Source organism: Diabrotica virgifera, chromosome 9 (genome assembly GCF_917563875.1).
Source record: "Diabrotica virgifera virgifera chromosome 9, PGI_DIABVI_V3a".
NCBI lineage: Eukaryota > Metazoa > Arthropoda > Insecta > Coleoptera > Chrysomelidae > Diabrotica > Diabrotica virgifera.
Genome location: NC_065451.1, coordinates 92,340,420 through 92,362,031, shown reverse-complemented (window position 1 = coordinate 92,362,031; position 21,612 = coordinate 92,340,420). Strand labels below are relative to the sequence as shown.

The 21,612-nt window shown below is 33.1% G+C and overlaps 1 protein-coding gene across 1 annotated transcript in view; it reads right to left on the bottom strand.

Annotated features, from left to right (window-relative positions):
* The window catches only part of LOC114332832 (uncharacterized), a 67,236-nt gene that overhangs the window by 20,789 nt on the left and 24,835 nt on the right, over positions 1 to 21,612 (bottom strand). Inside the window, exons 2-3 of the mRNA XM_028282608.2 lie at positions 18,069 to 18,385; positions 7,902 to 8,059 (exon numbers count right to left, since the gene is read on the bottom strand). Coding sequence (XP_028138409.1) covers positions 7,902 to 8,059; positions 18,069 to 18,385 — 475 coding nt within the window. The remainder of the gene's footprint in view (positions 1 to 7,901; positions 8,060 to 18,068; positions 18,386 to 21,612) is intronic.

Genomic DNA, 21,612 nt, shown 5'->3' with positions numbered 1-21,612 from the left:
AAATAGCAAAGTTGCATTATTTAATGCTAGCATTAGTGATTGTGAATTCGACATCATAGCATTAAGTGAAACGTGGTTGCACGGTGATGTTTCGAGCATGGAACTCTTTCCGAATAATTATGTAGTATATAGAAAGGACCGAAAATTCCATGTGATGGATAAGGTGAAGGGTGGTGGTGTAGTGCTTGCGGTAAAAGACTTCATAAAATCCGAAATATTGGATATTACGGCTTTCGATGCTCAATTTCCATTAATTGATCTAATCATTGTCAAGTGCCAGATTGGTTACAAACATTTTTATACAGTTGTTGTTTATTTACCGGATAGGTTAAGTTTAGTTGACTTTGAATATTTTTTCGATTGCTTAGGGCAACTTGATTATTTATATAATAACTCCATATTACTAGGCGATTTTAATGTTCCAAAGTTCATTGATAATGATATGTCTGATTTCCAAACTTCTGTAGTTTTAAGTTTTACGGGCTCTACTGGACAATTTAACAATGTTGTTAATCATTTGGGTAGACTGCTAGATTTAGTCTTATCGCATTTCAGTTGTGAAGTGAAGCATGATGACTCACCTTTGCTCTATGAAGACTCTCATCACCCAGCTCTTCAAATTACATTTACGGATATATTTGTGAAAGAGCCTATATTTAGGTATGGTTCTGAGCAAATAACTTATAACTTTAAAAAAGCAAATTTTCCTGCTTTATATCGAGAACTGTACGAAACGGATTGGAATTCTCTGGATACTACTATTGACGTTAACGTAATTTTAAGTAATTTTTATGATAAAATGTTTTCTTTGTTTAATACGTATATTCCAGTTTATAAAAATTTTAGTCATAAATATCCACCCTGGTTTGATGCTGACATCATTCAGAACATCAAATTAAAAGCAAAGTTTCGAAAAAAATTTAAAAGATTAAAAAATCATTGTGATTTGCTTGAGTTTCAACGGTTAAGACACCTTGTCAAATCAAAAATCAGTTTGGCATACAATGTGTATGTCGATAACATTCAAATATCTCTATCCATCAATCCCAAGAAGTTTTGGTCGTATGTTAATGCGAAAAATAATAGTTCAAGAATTCCTGGTGTAATGAAATATAATGGCATTACTACCTCCGAACCACAAAATATTGTGAATGTTTTTGCAGAATTTTTCAATAGTGTTTTTCTGTCATCTGATATTAATTTTAAAGCTAACTCTTCATCAGTTAACGCAGATTACTTAAATTTCTATCCTATTGTAGAATCTGAGATAATTTCTGCTAGTGAGAAATTGAAAGACAAAATGACGTGTGGACCTGACAATATACCATCTTTTCTGGTTAAGGATTGCATAGGTGCCTTAACTGTGCCACTATTAAAAATTTTTAATTTATGTCTTCTGAATAAAGAATATCCAAGTCTCTGGAAGGAGTCAAAAGTGTGCCCATTATTCAAAACTGGTGAAAGGGATCGGGTAGAAAACTATAGACCAATTTCCATAATTTGCAATCTGTCGAAGGTTTTTGAAATAATTTTGTATAATCGTATTTATTCAAGAACTCGTAATCAGCTGTCTCAGTACCAACATGGTTTTGTCTCCAGTCGGTCCACTGTAACAAACTTATTAGTGGTCACACAATATATTTCAGAGGCCCTAGATAATAAAAGTCAAGTTGACGTCGTCTATACCGATTTTTCGAAGGCGTTCGATAGAATTCACCACGGAGTATTGCTTTCTATATTATACCACTTTGGTCTTTCTGAGGATGCTGTTACTTTTATGAGGTCTTACTTGTCAAATAGAACGCAGTTTGTCTCTTACAATGGTTACAAATCGGCAAAGTACCTTGCTTCTTCAGGGTTCCACAAGGTTCTAATCTAGGTCCATTATTGTTCTTGTTATTTATTAACGATCTGTGTGAATCTATTTCTGCACCATGTTTATGTTATGCTGATGACTTAAAGATTTATTCATTGATAAGCGACCTTAACGATATTGTCATTTTCTGCAGAGTGAACTGAATCTCGTACATGAATGGTGTAAGGAAAATCATCTGAATCTTAATGCCAATAAGTGCAAGGTGGTTAGTTATTCCAGGAAACAGTCTACTATATACCATCCTTATATTATTGATGGCAATGAACTGGAACGTTTGACTAAAATTAAAGACCTTGGAGTTATATTTGATCACAAACTCACGTTTGTTGAACATGTTAATATAAAGGTTAGAGAAGCACTTAAATCCTATGGATTTATAATTAAAAATAGTCGAAATCTCACTAATACTAAGGCCATTAAATTACTGTTTTACACTTTTGTACGCTGTAAGCTGGAATATGCCTCTATCATTTGGTCACCGTTTTATGATGTACACATCCAAATTATAGAACGGGTTCAGCGTAAATTTTTAAAATTTTTGTCTTATAAAATTAATGGTATATATCCTACGAGGGGTATCAGCAATAATTAGTTATGTAGCGGTTTGGACGTAGTTTCATTAGAATCTAGACAAATTAATGCCTCCCTGGTATTCCTGTACAGGCTACTACATAATCTCATTGACAGCCCTGATATCCTTCGACAAATAAATTTTAGCGTTCCGTCTTATCCAGTAAGAAATTCGATTACGTTCAGAAATACACAAGCTAGAACTAACCTTATGTTAAATTCTCCTCTATTCGTCATGTGCAGCTATTATAACGCCTTAAGTATTTACTGCGATATATTTAACTGCAGTTTAAAGCAACTGATTTCTATGGCCAAGATCTACCTAGGTGATTAATAATTTATTTCTTTAGGTTCAAATTTAGTTTTGTAAAATTTTTGTTATATTATCGATACCTATGAATTACTAATATTTTATTTAATTTTTTATTTGTGTAATATTTTGTCCTGTAAATGGATTCTGTTGGACAATAAACGCTATTATTATTATTATTAAAAAGCAAAAAAAAATTTTTTTTTCAACCCCCCATTTTATTAATTTTTTTTGGCTACAGGGGTTGCACTAGGAAATCGCTTTTGGTGTCCATGCATGGGTAATAATAACGTGCACAAAATGATATATGAAGTATATTAATAAAGGGCATTGTGTGAAGGATTCCAAGAAAATCACTTTCTTTATTAATTCTTCTTTTTTTGGGGTGGTTCCGGGGAAAAAATGGGGGTGCATAATACAAATTTGTAAATAGCACCAGTACATGGGTAATTGCTGAAAGTCTTTTTACTCTATCATAAACGGTTCAGATGGTATAAAAAGGGTTTTTTAAAATGTAACACCCTGTAATTAAAAAAAGGGCAATTACCCTTAAGTGAAACCTATACCAAAAAATCAGTCACTTATTTGTGAATAATTGTCGCAGGATTTCTTCTTAATTTCCATTAAAGTTAGGGAAACATAATTTTTTTTAAAACATCTTTTTTAAAAACTTGTCAACTTTGGGGCCCCACCCCCACTAAACGGTGGGTGATAGACATATGCTGTTGGGAAAAAAATCGTAGAAAATATAGTCTTCTTCATATTTCTATAAAATAAATTTTTTGCAAAAGGTACAGGAAGGGATACGTTCCGCAAAAACCACAAATTACCCCCTTTAAAGGGGTGAAAAGGTGGGTTCCGGGGCGAAATTTAAGAAAAAGTTAGCCTCATAGTAGGCACCCCTTGATATACCAGAAAAAAAATAAAACCGGACTTGTGTCTATTTTGCAAGGTTCAAGCTCTGTTTCCTACACTATATAAGGACGTCCAAAAACAGTAACATCAGAAATTAGTGATGTAACGAATATTTGTATTCGCATATTTTTGCATATTTATTATATAAATATTAAGATTCATTTTGATTTACATTAAATATAAGCAATTAACTTCTCATTATAAATTTAGAAAACATTACAAAAATAGAAAGAAAAATTAAAAAACTGAATATTTGCATTCCCATCCGCATTCGCGAATGTCGGTAGCAGGTATTCGCATTCGTGTTCGCGAATGTTCAAAAAATGACATTCGTTACATCACTATCAGAAATCATAAAAAATGCAGGATATCATATTGGAAAATCGTCAAGTAACTGAAAGATTTAGTAGAAGCCCTAGGCATCTCATTGGGCAGTGTAAGCAATATTTTGACTGTAGTATTGGGGTTCAGAAAGCTGTGTTCACAATGGGTGCCACATTCGCTAAAAATGCAACAAAAACAAAGAATGCGACTTTCTCAACAACATTCAGATCGTTTTCGAAAGGATAAAGTAAATTTTGTGCGTCGGTTCACCACTATGAATGAGACTTGGGTCTATCACCATAATCCTAAATAAAAACAAGACTAAATAGTGGTATGAACCTGGTTATTATTAAAGTATGAATTCAAGTGCGTCATTCAAGTGCCCTATTCAAAGTGCGTCAAAAATATAAACCTCAACATCGCCACATATAATGCTCGGTCGCTCTCTACCGAAGAAAGGTTCGAAGAAATGGAGGAAGAACTTTCAAAAGTGAATTGGGATATTGTGGGTATCAGCGAAGTTAGAAAAAAAGGAGAGAATCTTATCTCACTCCCATCAGGCCATCTGTGGTACTACAAAGGAGAAGAGGAATCGACAGTCGGAGGAGTCGGCTTCTTTGTTCACAAAAGAATTGCGAAAAGAATTGCGAACAGAATTGTGTCAATAAACCAAATATCAACAAGGGTGGTCTACTTAAACATCAAAATGAGCACCAGATATATCCTAAAGTTCATTCAAGTATACGCACCTACTACAGGCCATTTAGATGAAGAAGTCCAAATATTCTACGACCAAATATCCTGTGCAATCAAGGAAAATCCTGGCCACTTCTTAATAATAGGCGGTGATTTCAACGCCAAAATAGGTACCAAGGAAGACCTCTCTGAAATAATATTGGGAAATTTTGGAAGCGAAGGCAGAAATGATAGAGGCAAACAACTGTTAACTTTTCTTTTGGAAAACAATCTCTATCAAATGAACAGCTTCTTTAAAAAGAAAAAACACAGAAGATGGACCTGGGAAAGTCCAGATGGAAAAACAAGGAACGAAATCGAATATTTCTTAACAAATAAAAAATAATTATTTAAAGACGTAAATGTGTTAAACCAGTTCAGCACAAGCAGTGATCACAGGTTAGTAAGAGCTAAAATAACGATATCGATCGAAAAGGAAAGACTCAAAATGATAAAAAGAAACACCCAAAGAAATGGGTAAAACCAACTAATATTCAGGAGTTCGAAAAATATATTAATGATACATTGAAAGATACAACAACAACAGACATTAATATACTAAACAAGCAAATAATCACCACAATACAACAGGCTCAAACTAAATACTGTCCAACAAAACCAAAAAGATGAAAAACTAAGTCAACCTACTAAAACCCTTATAGAACTAAGACGACAGATGAAAGGAGATACAAGTTCCAGCAAAGAAGCGCTAAATCAAATAAATAAGACTATCACAAAGTCAATAAGAAAAGACATAAGAAACTACAATGTAGAAAAAACAAAACAAGCAATAGAGCAAAATAAGAACATGAAAGTTTTGAAGAACGTAAGCGTACAAAAAGGAAAAATAGAAATCAACAAACTAAGAAACAGAACTGGAAAAGAAACTACAAACAGAGATGAAATATTAACAATAGTCGAAGAGTTCTACACAGAGTTATACAAATCAAGAAAAAAAGATGACAATGCGCAACCTCCAATTACAGTAAAAACTGGGGTATTAAATCAAGGATCGGATTTAATGCCCGATATAACAAAATCAGAAATCAAAGAGGCTCTGAAGAAAATGAAAAATAATCGAACCCCAGGTGAAGATGGAATAGTATCAGAAGCACTAAAAATTGGAGGAAATATACTACTTGAAAAAATTAAACAACTTTTCAATATCTGCCTTCATAACGCCAATATTCTAACAGACTGGAACAACGCTACTATGATTCTATTACACAAAGCAGGAGACAAAGCCAATTTAGAGAATTACAGACCGATTAGCCTCCTCGGCCATTTATATAAGTTATTTACGCGAATAATAGTTAAGAGAATGGAAAGAAAGTTAGAGACTTATCAACCAAGAGAACAGGCAGGATTCCGAAAAAATTACGGAACAAATGACCATCTACAAAGTATAAAAACCCTGATAGAGAAAGTAGTGGAATACAATAAACCCCTAGTTCTAGTTTTTATCGATTTTCATAAAGCCTTTGACACAGTTGAACTTAGCAAAATATTACAGGCGCTTAAAGAATGCAGGCTAGATTATAGGTATACAAAATTATTACACAAAATATACTTACAGGCAACAACCACTGTCAAATTACATACTAACAGTAATCGCATAAAAATAGAACGGGGGGTTAGACAAGGAGACCCAATGTCACCTAAACTTTTTAATACGGTCTTAGAACATGCTTTCAAGAGTTTGGATTGGATGACAAAGGGAATAAAAATAGATGGAGAATACCTAAACAACTTACGTTTCGCCGATGATATAGTCATAGTAGCTGAGGATCTAGGTATGGCAAGAGAGATGGTACAAGAACTCGTTGTAGCTACAGAAAATGTAGGTTTAAATATAAACATCTCAAAAACAAAAATAATGACAAATTTGGTACCCAACCAGAACATCAGTATTGGTGGGAAGGAAATAGAACTCGTAGATAGATATAAATACCTGGGACATGAAATTACGATTGGCAGGGATAACCAGACTCATGAGCTGAAGAGAAGAATCGGTCTTGGGTGGGCAGCATTTGGAAAACTGAGAGAAACTTTTAAAAGTGAGTTACCCACATTACTAAAGAGAAAGGTATTCGATCAGTGCGTCCTCCCAGTCTTGACGTACGGATCAGAAACACTTACCTTAACTAAAGCCTCGGCTACCAAACTAAGAGTCACGCAGAGAAGAATGGAGCGGTCAATGTTAGGAATAACTCTGCGAGACAAAATCAGAAACGAAGAAATCAGGAGAAGAACAAAGGTGACTGACGTCATCGAGAGGATAGCCAGATTGAAGTGGAGATGGGCAGGACACGTAGCCAGAATGACAGATAAGCGATGGACGAAGAGGTTATTGGAATGGAGGCCAAGAGAAGACAAGAGAAGCGTCGGTCGACCGCCTACAAGATGGACTGACGACTTAAGAAAGGTAAATAAAAACTGGATGAGGGCGGCGCAGGATAGATGGGGTTGGAAACGAGGGGAGGAGGCCTATGTTCAGCAGTGGACTTTTGAGGCTGGATGATGATGAATTCAAGTACAAATTTGTCAGCATCCACTGTATTCACCTGATTTGGACCCTGGCTACTTCCACCTGTTTCAAATCATGCGTGGAAAGCGGTTTTCATCAAATAATGAGGTCATAACAGCTGTGAAAGCATATTTTGCAGCCCTTCCAGATTCTGATTTCAAGGATGGAATTCCTAAATTGTAATCTCGTTATAAACATAAATAAAGTGCATTTCAAACCATAAAACTATGTTTATTTTGTTTTCAAACCATAAAATTGTGCATAGGGCCCGGATAGCTCAGGCGGTAGTATGTCTGACTTCCACGCAGGTAGACCGGGGTTTGAAACCCAGCGCCTGGCGAGAACATATAGACATTTTTAAAATGTCTATAGGCCCCAGAACGACTGAATAAAATAAGTACCTTAGGTAAAACCAGGAGTAATAATAGGCGGTTGAAGCGTAGCACTGGCCCTACCTTCCTTGTATACCGTAGGCCCTAGATATAGCAGACTACCCTGCTATAATCCCAAAGCAGCATTAGCGGTATAAAATGGGAGACTATTATTAAACTGTGTTTTTCTTATCGAAACTGCAAAAACTTATTTAACAGCCTAGTATTTCTGGTACAATTCAAAGTGAATGATAAAATATATAAATAGCTTACCTAGTTTTGATACACTTATTCCGGGCGTACACCGAGTTTCCGATATTGTACAATACTGACGTGTTTGTAGCAATACTGTTAAAACCTAAAGCGAATATATCTAGGATAAAGTCTTCTATAATAACTTTAACTTCATCAAAACTTGTTCCGGTCCAATTCTTAAAAACAGAAAATTTAAATATATAAAAAACTTCTGAAACTGCTTTCTTGTGTAATGTATAATTTAAGTATTATGTTTACATGGGATTAAGCCACAATTATTGAGACTGTACCTATAAAATACCTTGCGACTACAATAATTTCTACACAGGAGAAACTGCAAGACCAGTAAATGTCAGGTTAAACGAGCATCCGGTGCATTTCCCACTTCCCAGCAAGTTTATCTAAAGATTGAAACGGTGCCAAAAACGTAATCATTCCACCCTTCTATTTTTCTAGACTATATCAGAATTTAAAAGACGTTATTTAATGACCAATCCCCGTATGTTGTAACAACTCAAAATGACTGCAATTAAATTTCACGAGAAGGCATTCACTTCTGTAAAACCCTGTATTCAAGTATGCATTTCATTTCGATGGATACATTAGTATTTTAGAAGCAGAAATATCATGCCTTATTTTTTTTGTGGGATATTACGCGTTATTTTCCTCATGAGAAAGTTATAGGCGGCTTTTATTTAAAGGAACTCTGGGTATTTAGTTAAGTGAGCGTCGTTGAAATGTTTATATAAAATTTGAGTAATGAGTCCACCGACAAAGATTTGTTATTTTTTAAGGCGATGGGAAATCGAGTGTTTATCTCTAAATGTTATCGTAAAAGTTCATTTGTTTGGGCTGAGATCCAAGATTGTCCATAGTTCGCAGTCAACACGCCACCTGCATTATTGTCGATACTGCAATTCTCATGAGAAAGAATTCTCATCCGATGACTTTTGTTTATTTCTTCTTATTGGTCAAAATACCAACATGGCTCTGTTGTAGGTGTGATTAAAGATATACTTTAATTCTTTTATTGGTTGGGAGTAAGTGGAAGGAATATTTAATTTTTTATAATTATTGGGCAGAGTATGATATGGTGGAAGAGAGGAGAAATCGACCTTAGGACAGGAGGTCCAAGTTCTGAGATGGAGCGAGCAGTTTAATTTTATTTGAGATGAGTGAATTGAGTTTTTTGGGTATGAGCCAAAGTTAGGCTCAGGTGGAGTATTTAGAAGATTCTTTGGGAAAGTAACAAGATATGAGGTGTTTAGTAGTGAATATCATCGGTATGTTACCGGTATTCTTTCTGTTGTTTTCTGTAGTTCATACAGAACTGTGCCTGTTGTTGTGAGTGAAGAGTATGTTATTACAACAATAAACTAACCTAAGTGGCTCGGGACACTAGTCCCCAGTCTTCAGTCAAAAAGTAATGGTTTAACAAACTATCATAATTTTTCTTTAGTCAAACGAAAGAAAAGAAAAGAAAACATTTTTAATTCATTAATTAAGTGAAGTGTCTCACTAATAATAATACAAGCAGTTACTTCTTTCATCGATAAACTATGGAATTTTATCGTTTGATATAAATGATAATATGTACTGCAGAACTCTAAATATCATGTGCAAAGTGCAGTGTGGTGTTAAAAAGAGATGCCGAGGAGAAAGTCTACACGAGTTACCAGTAGCAGCTAACACCGACTAGAAAACCAGGTATTTGTAATGAACTTTTTTCGCTATTAACTCATTTAGTAAACTACAATTTTTCTCATTATTTTTTTTTAAATAAACTATAAATATGTTTAAGTTATTATGAGTTTTTTCTTTTGCACATCAATCTCTAATCCTTATTGCTAAAAAGGCTTACACAGGTAAGTACCCATTTATAATAAACCTAATGTAGAGTAAAGTAAACTAAAGTAAAGCAACTTTTTTTTACACATAAATATAAGCATATAGTAGTAAATTTTAATAAATTCATGGCGCCCATAACTTAATATTTATTTTTAACCTGGCACCTGCCACGTGGGGTGCTACCAGCATCCCCTAACACATTTTCATCAAATATTTGGTATTTTAAGTTTGGTAACCGTGCTGTGCGTCATAGTAGCTTTCTATAATATTATATAACATAGATCTGTTTGTGTTTGAAGTGGTTACTTAGTGTCATTCTGATTTTGTAGCTCTAATAAGGGGTATCATCATCTGACAATTTAAGTTTTAATTTTGTTTTTGTTTTTGATAAACAGGTCAAATTTACATTTTTTATTGCAATAATTGATTTAAATTATTAATATAGACTCTATACTCAATAAATCTTAATTTTTTTAGATATTTTAATTCACTTCATCTATTATGGCTTGGTACTGTCTAATTTGCTTATAACACCTTTTTAATTTCATTTTTTAAACTTTTATAATATATTAGTAGCTAATAAGTTAATAAAACATGTTTTTTTTTATATTCTTGTGCTACTCAACAAATTATTTTGTTCATCAACAAGATCACAGAAAATTTTTAAGGGGTGCTGTGAGCACCCCAAGTGGCAGTTGACGCCTTGCAAAGCCACGTGGCAGGTGCCGGGTTAATACCAAAAGTACCCATACCTTTTATCTCTGAGACTTGAGCGTACCGGGCTATTCCTAAAAATTACATAGCACAACAGATGTTAGATATTTAGTTTACTATGCCTATAATGACCAAATGACATTGCCTAAGTATATACAGGGTGTTTCACACTAATTTATCCAGGCTATATCTCTTAAACGAATAGAGATTTTCGAATGGGACAAAAACTGATCTATTCCATTTGTAATGGCTTTAATATGGCGTAGAAAAAATCATCCCCTAAATATTCATCCCTTAGTTACAACCCCTAACTTAAATTTTTTTTAATAACACCCTGTACATTTTTTTATAGTTTTGGATGCGGTCTTCTATCGTCTTTTCAGCAGATCTTTTAAAAATAAAATGGATTCGTAAGTAATCAAGATAGCCTTAAAAAATAGACTAGAAAAGAAATATGCTTTATAGGCGAGTAATCAAGATGGCCTTAAAAAATAGACTAGAAAAGAAATATGCTTTATAGGCGAGCGGCAGCAACCCCTAAAATTACGTTATACCGACCACGAAAATCAACTTTAAAGTGAATGTTTTCGAGGTCGCTGAATCCGAATATGAAGTTTATTTTTTTTTCTAGAATTGGTGGAACATTTTCAAAAAGCAAATTTTATGTAAACATGCGAAAAATCAATTTTGATTATTTTTCAACTTTACCTCGCTGTATCTTTGGTCGCTGTAAATTTCCTTTTTATTTTACTGTGTCAAAATGTCTAAATAGACTAAAAGTGATGTTGTTAATTTTTAAACATTTTGTCGTTAATTTCGTTAGTTTCATGTTTACTTAAAAAAGTTGAGTGACAAACTTTTAGTTTATAATTTTAACCAACACAGCAATAAAATATAATTCATGAAGAAGTTTTGTGGAAAATTTTAAGTAGGTCAAAATATGCAATAGGAAAAAAGTTATGTGACTTTATTGACGAGCCGCACACCCCAAAAAACCATTATTTCTCGAGATACTGATTACGGTGTGGTGAATGGCTAACTTTGGACATACTTTATGTTCTTGATGGTGATGGAAACGAGAATTAGGTTTGTTTTGAATTTTACATGGGGGAACATTGTCAAAATTGCAATTTAACCGTAAAAATAAAAAAAAATAAAATCACGTTTTTTGCCTTTAACTCGCTACAACTCTGTTCCATTTTAATATCTTTTTCTATTATATATTTCTTGCCTTTCTGGAGACAATGGGATCAGTTTCAATATTTCTGTCTGATTTTAACAAAAGTAATGAGTTGTTTAAAGTAAAAGGTGCAGATTCCTGAATTGCAAAGTTTAATCGCAAAAGTTAAGTGAAAAAATTTGAAATTTAGCTTTTTCATCAAGTTTGTGTTAAAATATAAAGTACAAAGAACACAATGTTTTATAGAAGAAAAAATGGTGAAACTTTTAATTTTAAGAAAAACGTGATTTTATTTTTTTTTATTTTTAGGGTAAAATTTCGATTTTGTCAACTTTCCCTCATCTAAAATTCATGATAAACCTCATTTTTGTTTTCAGCACCATCCAAAACATAAAGTAAGACCAACATTAGCCATTCAAAACACCGTGGTCAGTATCTCGAGAAATAAGCGTTTTTTTGGGGGAGTGCCACTCGTCTATATAGTCACATAACTTTTTTCCTATTGCATATATGACTTAAAATTTTCCAGAAAACTTCTTCGCGATTTGTGTTTTAAAGTTTTAATGCTGTGTTGACTAAAATTATAAACCATGATGTCACCCAACTTATTTAAGTACCTAAACATGAAACTAACGAAATCGGGTGACAAAATGTTTAAAAATTAACAACTTCTCTTTTTATTCATTTAAACATCTTGGACACATCTCATTCTTATCTAACTTCTTCAAAGATGACACGGTAAAATTTTCAAAAGGAAATATTTACAGCGACCAAAGATACAGCGAGGTAAATATGAAAAATCATCAAATTGATTTTTCGCATTATTGCATAAAATTCGAGTTTTGAACATGTTCCACCAATTCTAGATAAAAATAAACTTCATATTCGGATTCAGCAACCTCGAAAATATAAAAATTGACTAAAATTTGCCATTCACCTATCATGGTCGGTTTTTCGATTTCTAAGCCTCAAATTAAGGGTGTGCCACTGGCCTATTATTGTCATTGAAAATTTTACAATTTTACGGGCAAGGCTTACATGTAGAGTCAGAAAATAACAACTTTCTTTATTAACTTAACAAAAATAAAAAATAAACTTACATTTTCGTGATTACCTACGAACCCATTTTATTAAAAAAAAATCTGTTGAATAGGCGATAGAAGACCACAGCTAAAACTATAAAAAATGTACAGAGTGCTATTAAAAAAATTAAAGTTAGGGGTTGTAACTAAGTTGTGAATATTTAGGGGATGATTTTTTCTTCGCCATATTAAAGTGTATTACAAATGGAATTGGCGATTCGGATTAAGATCGCAGCGCCAATGTGGTATCAAATTGAACCGAGCTAAGGGGCCATTGTGAAGTTAGTCGTATTGATGACAGTGGAGAAACTATCGGCGCGGCGTCCCATTGTTTACATATTGTATGTTGGGTATGTTGTATTTGGTTGTATGTTTAGTTTTGTGTTTTAGTTTTGTTCGTTTATCTATGTTTTTCTTTTAAATTTAATTATATTTTGTACACAAAACACAATTAACCTTTAACGCGAAACAACAAATAACGTAACAACAAACAAAATAAATAACAAACGAGTAATATACAGAAACAATTAAACGTGATTAAACCATACACAAATTCTCCTAACCTAAACAATATGCCAGATGCCATGCCTTCAACCGTCAACGTGAAAGAAAATAAACAATATCCTCCAATAAACCAACAATATCCAACAATAAACTGCAATATCCTCCAGAGGGCGTATTGCTTAGGACGAGATGCCAATAGATCAGTTTTTGTCTCACTCGATAATCTCTATTCGTTTAAGAGATATAGCCTGGATAAATTAGTCACCTATTACACCCTGTATATATACTTAGGCAATGTCATTTGGTCATTATAGGCATAGTAAACTAAATAGCCTGGATATCTATTAGTCTGGGACACCCTGGATATATATACAGGGTGTTTCATTGGGAAACGGAAATACTTTAATGGTGAATAGAGGTCACCGAGGCGGTTCTAGATATACTACATTTTTTGCCCTGCCGACTTTTATAACCGAGTTACAGGGTGTTTTATCGGTTTTGCCCATTTCTTTCCTAAGCCATAACTTTAGAACCACCCTGTATATTTTTTTGATATTTGGTACACATATGTCTCATTCAAAACCCAAACGACCGACATACTAACCATAAGAAAAATCCAGGTCCGGATTAACAAAAAATTATAAAGTAATTGTGACCTTAAAACGACACCCTGTATATTAAAATTTTGAAAATCTGTTTGCACATTTGAAAAGAGCACAAAAAAGTAAGCTTAATGGTTCGATTAAATTTTTCGGCCAGACAATTTTATGAGTTTAATTTTGAAATTATATTGAATTTTTTAAGAACTCTGACGTTAAAAAGCAGGTATTATAACTTTTAGTTATAAATTATTAAAGTTAATGAATAAATACTCATTTTAAAAATAATCAATACTTATTTACCACATTGGAACGACCCAATTACTAATGACAAGGAAAATCCAGGTCCGGATTAACAAAAAAATATAAAGTAATTGTGACCTTGCACCAACACCCTGTATATTGAAATTTTGAAAATTTGTCTTCGCATTTTAAAAGAGCATAAAAAACTGTGATTAAAGGTTCATTTTAATTTTTTCGCCGTTGATTTAATTACATCAATTTTGAAATTATATTGAAATTTTAAAGAACTCTGAGATTAAAAACCAGGTATGTATTATTAACTTTTAATAAATTAATGTTAATGAATCAATACTTATTTTAAAAATACTTAATACTTACTTAATACGCTGGCTTCATGGATTCTCTGGATTTGTAGCTGTATGCACATCATTAAAAATTAGAATTGCGAGAATTGTGATATTTTAATGATTTAGTAAAGAATTAAAAAAAAACAGCTATATCTAATAAAAAAAAAAATTGTTTCAACAATTCAACAATTTAACATAAATTAAAAATATTTGAACTATAACAGTTGCTCAAAATGTCCGCCATATTGTTCGATGCATTTCCTTGCTCGTTTTAAATTTCGAATCGATTTTCTAATTACATTGGGATTGTTCTTCATTTTTCTGGCAGCTTCTTGTGACCTTGACAGAATTAATCAATATGATTTCAAAATTGCCGTAATTAAATTATCTTCGCAAAAATTTAACGTGCACCCTTTATAGTCCATTCTTTCACGGTTTTTGCTCTAAATTTTAAAGAACCGCTTGGATTGACATGAAATTTGGCATACGCATAGCTTACATGTCAAAGAAAAAAAGTGATATTGTGCCGATGTGTGCTTTTGCCCTGGGGGTGACTTTCACCCCCTCTTGGGGGTGAAGCATTATATGTCCAAAACAAGTCCGGAAATGGGTAAACTGACTAATTGTAAGTAAGTTTTGTTCTATAGAGCTTTTTTGCCAAGTCAACACTTTTCGAGTTATTTGCGAGTGAATATGTTCATTTTTCAACAAAATAACCACATTTTTAGACGGTTTTTCGCAAATAACTCAAAAAGTAAGTATTTTGTCAAAAAAAATGTTCTTAGCAAAAATATAGCCTATAAAAAAGTAAAAAAAAATGGTGTACGCGTTAGGTCTCTGGATGTCGTAGAACCAGAGTTATAGCCAATGAAAAATAGATTCATATTCACCAAATTTCAAATAGAATATTTCGACGTGAAATATCCAAAAAATTAAGCACTTTTTGGGGAAAACCCATTATAACTTTTTTAAAGTGTTTAAAAAAATCTTTATTTCTGTTTTTACAAAAAGTTTCTAGCATTAAATTTAAGCGTTACGCTCAAAATAAAGTTGGTCCCTTTTGTTTTTGCAAAAAAAAAATCGGGAAGACCACCCCCTAATTAGTAACTTAAATGAAATTAATCGTTGCCGCTCCACAAATTATTTTACTTATATTGTGTTTATATGATCTGTAAGTTTCATCGATTCAAAGTGCTTATTTTTGAAAAAATTTGGTTTCAAAGTAAAATTTTTAAAAATTTAAATTTTGAAAAATATGCTTTTTTTCAAAATAACTTAAAAATTGTTAGAGATACCAAAAATCTCGAAAAACAAAAAAGTCAGATTTGCTTTTCTGAATATCATGTATTTTTTTGTTTTTCTGTTAGACAAAAATTGATCAAGATTTGGTGTTTCTAAATTTGCATACATTCGTGATCAGTGACTCGTTCAACCCCTTTTAACTACAGCCCTTTCAATAATAAGGACTTTGAACCGATGAAACTTACAGATCATATAAACAATATATACACGAGTCAAGAAACTTGTGAAGTCGTTACGATTACGTTCATTTAAGATACTAACTTGTTTAATTTTGATGCTAGAAATTTTTTTATAAAACAAAAATGAAGCTTTTTTAAACGCATTAAATAAGTTGTAATGAGTTTTCCCCGAAATGTGCTTCATTTTTGGTTATTTCACGTTAAAGTATTCCATTTGGAATTTGACGAATATGAAGCTATTTTTCATTAGCTATAACTCTGCTTCTACTAAATAAAAAGACGTGATATATACACCATTTTTTAAAGGCTATATTTTTGTTAAGAATGCTTTTTCGACAAAATACTTACTATTTGAGTTATTTGCGAAAAACCGTCTAAAAGCGTGGTTATTTTGTTGAAAAAATGAACATATTCACTGCCAAATAACTCGAAAAGTATTGACTTAGTGAAAAAACTCTATAGAACAAAATTATATCTTATACTCTATATTAGCCAGTTTACCCATTTCCTGACTTTCTTTGGACGAATATTTTTTAACCCCCAAGAGGGGGTGAAAACCACCCCCAGGGTAAAAGCACATATCGGCACAATATCACTTTTTTTCTTTGACTTGTTAGCTGTGTGTATGCCAAATTTCATGTCAATCCAAGCGGAATTAAAATTTAGAGGTTTTGCAATATTTTACCGTTAAAGAATGGACTATTAACGCAGTTTTTGATGCTCTTTTAAAATACACCAAGAAATTTTAAAAATTTCAATATACAGGGTGTTGTTTCAAGGTCACAATTACTTTATATTTTTTTGTTAATCCGGACCTGGATTTTTCTTGCCTTTAGTAATTGGGTCGTTCCAATGTGGTAAATAAGTATTGATTATTTTTAAAATGAGTATTTATTCATTAACTTTAATAATTTATAACTAAAACTTAATAATATCTGCTTTGTAATGTCAGAGTTCTTAAAAAATTCAATATAATTTCAAAATTAAAGTCATAAAATTGTCTGGCCGAAAAATTGAAGCAAACCACTAAACTTACTTTTTTATGCTCTTTTCAAATATGCAAACAGAACTTCAAAATTTGAATATACAGGGTATTGTTTTAAGGTCACAATTACTTTATAATTTTTTGTTAATCCGGACCTGGATTTTTCTTATGGTTAATATGTCGGTTGTTTGGGTTTTCAATGAGACATATGTGTACCAAATATCAAGAAAATATACAGGGTGGTTTTAAAGTTATGGCTTAGGAAATAAATGGGCAAAATCGATAAAACACCCTGTAACTCGGTTATAAAAGTTTGTAGGGCAAATAATGTAGTATATCTAGAACCGGCTCGGTGACCTCTATTCACCATTAAAGTATTTCCGTTTCCCAATGAAACACCCTGTATGATTACTAAATTTATTGTGCTACAAGATGTCACATTTTTCCAAGTCAAAATAATGGCAATGGCAATTCATTACTGTGTGGAAAAAATAGAAAGGCTGAAAAGAACGTACTGTTCAACTGCCATCTTCACAGATAGCCAGGCAGCGCTTAAGACACTTAATTCTGTAGAGGTGAATTCTAAGCTAGTAAAGGGTTACCTTAAAGAAACTAGCAGACAGTAGCAAGGTTACAGTAGTCTCAGTACCGGGGCAGAGGGTCATAAGGGCAATGAAAAAGCAGATAAAATGATCAAACAAGGATCATCAATACCATTCGTTGGACCTGAAGCCTTCTGCAGTGTTGCAAAAGCATTAATAAACTACAAGAAAGTGGGTAGCTCACAAATCTCTATAGTGGAAGAATTTACCAGAACAAAGAAAGGCAGAACAGTTCATTACAGAACATTCACCAACATTTACGGCAGACATAATATGCTAAGACATGAAGACATTCAAAGCCATAGTAGGTCTGCTGCTAGGGCACTGTAAGCTGAATAGGCAGCTAGAAAAAGAAACAGCAAAGCACATTTTATGTCAGTGTGACAGACTGGCAAATGTGTGCTTCTTTGCAGTAGGGAAGCCACCAGCAAAGAGCTACATGGAAGGTTCAGTCTCAAAGATATTACACCTTTTAAAAAGGTTCAGGCTAGAGAATATAATCTAGGGCTAGAGGACAACAATAGATCTGAAAAGGTCACAGTGGAATACGCCAAAAGTCAGATCATTGAAATTATCTAAATGTGCTAAAGTTAAACTTACCAATATGTCATTTCTTTTCTTTAATGTACTAATGTATGCAGAGCAATATTCTCTAACTGCATTTAACGTATATGCCTGTCTAGTAGAATGTTCATCGATAATGTTAATTTCTTCAACAAAGGAGTCGCTTTTCTTGAAAGTTATTCTTTCTGTGCTAAAAGTAAGGCATCGTATGAACTGGTGCTTATTGGTTCTTTTGAAATGCAGATATTCAGAGACGAAGTTCACTTCAACAAATGGCCAATTTGTGAGTTGTCTTATATTTAATTGATCTCCCCATGCGATAGGTACTTGATACTCTTTAACAAATACAGTGTCTACAAAATAAATTTGGATTTTTTAGTATAAGAAAGATTATCAAGAACATTAATTATTTATTTATTTATTAACGGAGTCCATTCTCAAAAGTTTTAAGTTAACAGGTACACCTTAACAACAATGGGTTAAAAAGAAAATGTATTGGTAATCATCAATTTCAAAAATCCCCTATAATATAAAATTTCAAAAAAATGTGCGTTTAAAATAAAATTTTCGAATTTCTTTCCAAAAAAATGTTATATTTGTAATCAGCGACTTTAAACTACCAAATTTGACAAAAAAAATTTGCGTTTTTGATATTTTCAATTTCAATTTCTTTCCGCAATATTGGATCCGCCATTTGGTTTAAAAAAAAGAATGTCAGATTCGTAAATAGTGATGCCAAAAACACTTCGTACGAAAGTAATTCCGAGGTGTATGAATAACATACGCTTTTAAAGGTGCATCACCACCTTTTCGGCATTGGGAACCACAGTGTCGCGACGGAGAGACGCCGCGTTCTTCAAATATAAGATTCGAGGATATCAGAGTTCTGGATGGCATGGACCTAGACGAGTCAAATGTAAATATTGATCAAGATGGTTTTCACGGATTTACAGAAGCTGAGAAGAACTGATATTGCAACAGGGGACAAAAATCAAGTTTTTCCAGCAGACAATGATAACAACAAAAACGCATTAACAACATCAAATAAGTAGACCAGTATTTGAAACGCGATATTTCCATTACTAATCGATTTACATCAAGAGATACAAGTCCGTTCTTAATTTTTGTTGACACGAATCTTCAAATCTGGGCAGATTACACCCAATGAGACTTGGTGAAAAGCTGTTAGCACTTTCGAAATACGAAAAATCGATCTTAGAAATTAGTAGCGTTGGTCGTAATATAATTAAAATCGAATTTCATTCAGGTTTAATTGCAAATAAATTGGTGGAATATTCGGTATTTAAAGACAATCAAATGATAGCTTATATCCCCTCGCATTTAACAGAAAAAAAGGTATTGTAAGATGAGATGATACATATCTAACAGAAAATGCTCTTGTTAAAATTATAAAATCAGACTGTTCTGTTCTTAAAGTTCAAAAAATATTTCGGAAAGTGGCAAAAGACGGAGTAATTGAGAAAATCCCTCGTCAAATGATAATATGTAGTTACATTCGCAGGTAATAAAATTCCCCAATTTATCTATATAAATAAAGTCAGATGTCCCGTTGACATTGTATGTTCATCCTGTTATGCAGTGTTACAATTGTCTTCGTTACGGTCACTCTGCATCTCAATGTAAGGGAAAAAAGAAATGCCGAAACTGCGGCAAATAAAACAATGAATGCACTAAATGTGATAATTTCTGTATATTTTGTAATTCTAACTCACACAATTCGATAACTCGAGATTGCTCAGGATACAAAAAAAAACAAAAACGAACGAAGGAAGCAATGGCACACCTTAATATCTCTTTTAAAGAGGCCGAGAAAGTTATTGACAATCCTGCCTACACTAGTGTTGTTCAAAAAAACAGATTTGCCCCGTTACTGTCATCCACTACTGAATTCCCTTCATTAGTCTCCAGGGCAAATACCTATTCCAATATAGCTCAGAGCTCATCAAAACATAGGCCTTCCATTGCAAATATTTCAAATACTGCAGCTACTACTAGCAAAAAACGAAAAATGCATGCAACTATAATAAAAATTTATCTAAAAATAACGATGAATACCTTAAAAATGAATTCGCTACAACTTTGAAGGATGCAATCAATAATTTCTTTTCAGACATTCCTGCTCGAAACCGTTCGATTAATAGTTCAGTTCCCTCTATGCAAAATATAGAAAATATAATTAACAGCGTGGTTAAACATTTCTTTAACTGATATGGCCGGTTTAAAAATTGTTCAGTGGAATGCTAGATTAGCGTACTCTAATAAAAACTCCATTACGCAACTTTTTACAGGAGAACACATTGATATAGCTCTTATTTCGGAAACTTGGTACAAATCTAAGTATGAAATGTCCTTACAGGGATTTAATATTATTAGGAAAGATAGACGTAATAAACGAGGTGGAGGTGTTAGCATAATTAGCTCTAATAATATTAAATACAATAATATAGTATACAACCAAACATTTAATAAAAATATTGAAGTTTTGGCATTGGTATACGCTCCGTGCGTGATCATGGTGGGGATACACGAAACTATGCCAGCGTCCGTAGCGGCGAAATATGACAATTTTGGCGAATTTTTATGTCAGTGTCGTTATGTTCATTCGCGGACCCTGACGGGGACTTTAAGTCCACGGCAATGCATGTGCACTTTAATTCCATATTATATTAATTTAATGTATTATCGTTTATTGATAATATGTATACCAGTATATTAATAATTAATTCATAATATTAATTAATAGTAAATATACATTGTATATTTATCTGTCAACGGTATTATTTATATTATTTTAAAGTGCGCGTGCTCCACTTGCACTGGACATGGACTAGTCCCTGACTGTCTCCGCGAACATTATTGTTTGTAAAGAAATTTTATTAAAAATGTGTGCATATGTGCATCTATGTTTAAGGTCAAATTGTGGTCGCCAAAAATGTGAGGCGACTGCACTAGGTATCGCGTCAATGTCAACAAAATATCTGTGTTTAGTATTTACCGTCCAGGTAGCATTGCAGTCACAGTGAACGACTATGTTTCTCTTTTTCAACAAATTCTGCATAATTTTATTGGTGGCGACTTCAACGCCCATCATGGAGCTCTGGGCTCTATAAACAATGATCATAGCGGTAACATACTCACGGAAGCTAAAGAATACTTCGACAACTTTATCATTGCAAACGACGGATCATCTACCAGAGTCTCTGCCTCTGGCTCTCCTCCCTCACGTGTTAATCTTAGCCTCATTTCTTCCAATTTTAGCTCACAATTATTCTCTTGGTATGTTAAAGCAGATACGTATGGATCTGACCATTATGCTATCACACTTGTGTTACAACAGCTCAAAATTGATAATATTAAAATTACCCCATTCATAAATGGTCTATGCGAGAAGCTTTCAACCAAAAATTGATAACGATTTCTCAGAGATTCTGCTTTTCAACAATACTAACAAAATGATTAACTTTATCACCAATTCAATTTCATCCTTGTCGGATACAGCTCTTAAAACAACTTACCCTTTCTCTCCTAAAAGGGCTCCTCATCCCCCTTGGTGTTATGA